General features: G+C 29.4%; 1 protein-coding gene across 2 annotated transcripts in view; it reads left to right on the top strand.

Annotated features, from left to right (window-relative positions):
* Positions 1 to 4,156: 4,156 nt before the first annotated feature.
* LOC101499983 (uncharacterized) overlaps positions 4,157 to 5,209 on the top strand; it is a 6,927-nt gene continuing 5,874 nt past the window's right edge. Inside the window, exons 1-2 of one of the 2 annotated variants that reach the window (XM_004496341.4) lie at positions 4,157 to 4,307; positions 4,627 to 4,826. In XM_004496341.4, coding sequence (XP_004496398.1) covers positions 4,670 to 4,826 — 157 coding nt within the window. In that variant the 5' untranslated portion in view covers positions 4,157 to 4,307; positions 4,627 to 4,669. Of the gene's footprint in view, positions 4,308 to 4,428; positions 4,827 to 5,209 lie in introns of both variants that reach the window. The other variant, XM_004496340.4, reaches the window with a different exon arrangement.

The following is a 5,209-nucleotide window of genomic DNA, read 5'->3' as shown; positions in this document are numbered from 1 at the left end:
ATTTTTTTATTTTTTATCAACAACAAAACACAATTTCTGTAAAAGCAATCAGCACATCCGCATTTTCTACCCAAGAATTACGTAGCTTTGATTTCTCCATCGCACCGGGACATATGTAGGAGCAAGATCATGCTCTTGTCAAGCACACTAATAAAAACTTTCTTTTTTCTACTCTTTTTAACACACTTTTATCTCAAAAATCACATTTATAAAAAACAATTCATATTCTTATTTAATAATAAAGAAAAATAAATATATTTAAGTTGATATAATTTTGCACAATTAATTATAGGTAACCGTATTTTAACGGATGTGTACTAATACCTTCCCTACGCATAATCGACTCCCGAACTCAAAATCTGGTTTCAAAGACCATTTTTACATTTTTTTCTTTCTATTTTTAAGGATTTTCCAATATTTTCCCTATTTTAAAAATAAATTTTGGTGGCGACTCCATTGAATTCGAGGAAAACTCGAAATTTTAGGCCGCGACAATCTCTCTTATGCATCTCTATCTCTGCATCTAATCTCTATCTACTGTTTCTCTCACTCTCTAGTGTCTCTCTACATCTCTTTTTTATCATAAGCAAATCAATGAATTTAAATCCTTAATTTCATAATTTTCGGATCCTCATAAAAAATAAATATATAAATAAATCATCACAAAAATATGCAAGTAATAGTTTTGGAGATTATATTCTAATATTAAAAATTGGACCCTTAATAATAATAAAAAGTGAAATTTTAATAATTAAAAAAATTGGAAAAATAAATTTTAGTCACTAAATTTCTTTCATGCAAATTTTTAGAAATAGTTTAGTTTTACTCTCATCACATCTTACAACAATTCTTTAATCTCTTAGAATTTTTCGCATCTTTGTTAATTGCTATTCTAATTGATATTTAAATAAACAAAAATGTAAAATCACATATTTAAACAAATTTATAGAGTAATCTACTATTTACCGAATTTTCAATTCATAAACAAAGTCAAAGTTTCGTTATCCATAATCACCCAGGCATAGTTCCATTATCGACATTCACGATATAGTTTTATTATCCAATATATTAGTATTTTCTAGAATCTTTGTCACAACATAGTTTCAATCTCTAAAATACAAACACTTACAAATTTATTAGTTTAATCCATTTGACTATCTAATTGAGTACCAGTCAAAAACCAATAAATAAACAATATGTATTGTTATATATATCTACATTCGAAAATTTTAAACTTTATAATTTATGATGTGACTTATTCTTTAAACACCTCATTTTTTTTTTCACTTGTACACCCACCACATTTTTTTTCGTTTCAATTCCCTACGCAAACATTTAATGTTTTCTCTTCTCTAAAATACGGTTCAACTAATTTCAACATTACACTTCTGAGCTTTTTCACGAGCGAAGAAATACCAACGCGGGCATCATTATATCAGTTATTGTTTGTATATTTGATTATAAATTCAGTGTCACGAGAGTTTATTTATTCTTGTTTTCATTTTTCTTTTAAGATAGAAAATCAATTTGGGTTGCTTCAATCAAAGGAATCAAAAACTAGTTATTCTCCCACACAAACTCAAAATCAAAATACACTTGATCATGTGGATAGCTTTGAGAAGGCTAATTCTCAACCTTCCGTTGTTAAAGATGGTGATGTTATTGAATTGACTAATGATAACAAGAAAAGAAAGACGGTTTGAAATAATTTTATTAAAAAAACTATTAATGGAGAAGGAAAAGCTATATGCAATTATTGCAACAAACCTAGGTAAAAGATTGGAACAAATCATTTGGATAAACATTTTTTGTCTTGCAAATGAAAACCATACAAGGATATAAGACAGTAGATGAGTCATCTACTAACTATCATTTTGATCCACATAAGTCAAGTGAAGATCTTTCTAATATCATAATACTTCATGAATATCCCCTGATAGATTATTTGGGCTTTAGAATATATTGTGAAGGTCTTCTATTCAAGATTCTTTGTAAAAACACAATTAAAAATAATATTAAAAAGATATTTCAACGTAAAAAGGGAAGATCTGAGGCTTTTAGAAAAGATTGGGAGTAGGATTGCTTTAACAACAGACACATGGATAGCTAACAACCAAAAGAAAGGATATATGATCATTACATTATAAGTCACTACATTGATGATGATTGGAATATGCAAAGTCACATATTACGATATGTTACTTGTGTATTTGTGGACTTGTAAACGTTATTAATTGCATATAGTTTTTATTTTATTTTATTATGTTAACATTTTAAAAATTATTTTGCATGACATGTTCGTGTATGTAGAATGCCCACACACACAGCTGAAGCTCTTTCAAAGGTTTTGGTAGAGTGCGTGATAGATTGGAATATTGATAGAAAATTGTCAACCATCACTTTGGATAATTGTAGCACTAATGACGCTCTTGTTGGTATGTTGTTAAACAAACTTGATTGCAAGAATATGTCAATTATTTCATATGAGGTGTTGTGCTCACATTTTAAATTTAATTGCTCAAGATGGTTTGAGTGTTCTTGGAGATGGTATAGAGAAGGTTAAAGATATTGTTTCATTTTGGACAGCCACGCCTAAAAGAGAACAGACCTTTAGGGAAGCAACACATCAATTAAAAGTTCTCATCACTAAGAAACTTATTCTTGATTGCAAAACTAGGTGGAATTCTACTTATCGTATGCTTGTTGTTGCACTAGACTATAAAAATGTTTTTATTCGTTTGAAAATACGAGAGCGTTTATATACATGTTTGCCTATAACAAAATAGTGAGAAATAACAAAAAAAAATTGTAATAAATTGTAAGTCTTTAATCGTGTAACTGAGATATTTTCAGGTACACAATATCCCACAACAAACATATATTGATTTGTGAAATAAAACTCTCTTTGAAGCAATGGCAGACTTGTTTAATTGAGGTTATTAGAAATATGACTTCTACAATGGTTGATAAATTTGAGAAATATTGGTATGTTATTCATGGTATTATGGGGATTGTCATTGTTTTGGATCCAATATTTAAATTCAAGTTGTTAGAGTACTTTTATCAGCAACTCTATGAAAGTTTGTCTTCAATTGAAATTAACAATATCACAAAATTATGTTACTTATTATTTGAAGATTATCAAACTAAAACCAATGGGTTGGTGAACAGTTCAACGGAAAAATTCAATGAAAAATAGTCAAATTTAGAAAATGGTAATTGTACCAATTTTCTTAGCGGTTATGATTCATATGCGAATGATATCAATGATTTGCAATCAAAATCTGAGTTAGATCTATACTTGGAGGAAAAGGTATTGCCTAGGAGTGCTACATTTGATATTCTTGGTTGGTGGAAAACAAATGGAATCAAGTATCCAATTTTGCAAAAAATTGCCAAGGATATTTTGGTCATCCCGATTTCTATTGTTGCTTCAAAATCTGCTTTTAGTACTGGTGGTAGATTGTTGAGTCCTCAACGGTCTAGACTTCACGAAGATACTTTGAAGGCACTTATGTGCTCACAAAGTTGGATAAAACATAAAAACAAGGTAATAATTATTGCAATATACTATTTATTCAATTAAATTTGTGTTTAGTTAACAATTTATTTTCTTTTATGTTTTAGCAACTATTGGTATCATTGGACCGCTGCAATATTTATAATCGAAATATAAATGTTTGTAAACTTTTCAAGAATCTGAATCTAACGAAGAGGTAAATAATTGTGATTTTATATTTAAGAGTTTTTTTATTATCAATAACAAATTTATAATTATAAATAACTAATATAATTGGTACCCATTGTCATCCATACCAAGAACATACACCTTATAATAATTGGTACTCCGTTATCATAATAATTATTAATTTTCTTGTACGATGTGAATAAATAAATAAAAAATACTTTTTGTATAATATTATGTTCAATTTAAATATTTATTAAATTTTAAATAAATTACTATTTTAGTCTCTAATGATTATAAACTATTTTAAAAATAGATTTTGTATGACTTTTAATAAGTTATATTTTTTAGTAATTATTTTAAAAATTAAATACGTTTTTGTTTAAATCAAAGACATAAGAGACAATTTTGTAAAAGATTAGAAGATTGATTTACCCTTAAATTTTTATCAAAATATTTACGCGAAAACCACTCATCTCAATTCTTGTGCATTGACGAGGGGTATAAATATCGACCATTTACTAAGGCTCCGTGTTACTTTAGTCGCCGTTATTTAAAACTTAAAAACCTGAAAATCAAACACTACAAGACAGCAGCGCACCGCCGTGTTCGTCATTCTCAGGTCCGTTCTGGTCTTGCCTCTTTGATCTTGGTTGAACACTTTGTATTCTATTCAATTCAATTCAATTCCATGTTTAGTACTAGCTTATAATAAACCCTTGGCTTTTGGGCTGGGCCTCCAGGTTCAGAACTCCGTAGGGGCCCACACTTTAAGTCTGCAAGCCTGTTCCCTCACCGCGCCGCTCTATCCTCTACTTACGCAATTCTTGCTTCCATAGATTCTTTTTACTTCACTTCCCGTGTTGCACCAAAACATTTATTATTTAAAATTGATAAATTACTCGCTAAATTATTCTTACTTTGTTCCGCATCCACCCCAGGTTTATACAGTTGAAAATTTTAATTTGATAATTAAGCAATATAATGAGTAATCCACATAATCATGACAATGAAGACCACAACGATGAAGAAGATAACAATGATGTTTTCCTTGATGAATCCGATATCATTGGTGAAGTTGCCTTCGACGATGAAAATCTTCCCGATGCAGATGATGATGATTCTGAATCCGAACAAGTTGGTATGAACTTCATCTTAATACTCTTTAGTTCCTTTTTAACTGTCACTTTTATAGAAGAATTTGGTTCTATTTATTCGCCGTCCGTCAATAATTATCTTAGGCTATGTTTGGATATTTTAAAATGAGCGGAATGGAGTGGAGTGGAATGAAACAAAACATCCACTCTACTGTTTGGATATGTTGATGGAATGCCCATTGTATTCCACTCCATTGCATTCTCTTTTTGACAATCCAAACAATGGAACATAAACTTATTTCATTCAATTCCACTCCACTCCATCTCATACCACCAATCCAAACATAGCCTTAAGTCTTAACTATCTATTGCTGAGTGAAAAATAAGTACAATGAAATAATTAATAGTCAAAGGTATAGTAGGGAAA

The sequence above is a fragment of the Cicer arietinum genome, chromosome 4, assembly GCF_000331145.2.
Source record: "Cicer arietinum cultivar CDC Frontier isolate Library 1 chromosome 4, Cicar.CDCFrontier_v2.0, whole genome shotgun sequence".
In the NCBI taxonomy this organism is placed as follows: domain Eukaryota; kingdom Viridiplantae; phylum Streptophyta; class Magnoliopsida; order Fabales; family Fabaceae; genus Cicer; species Cicer arietinum.
Note: the sequence above shows the minus strand (reverse complement) of the source record. Positions and strands in the feature narration are given on the sequence as shown.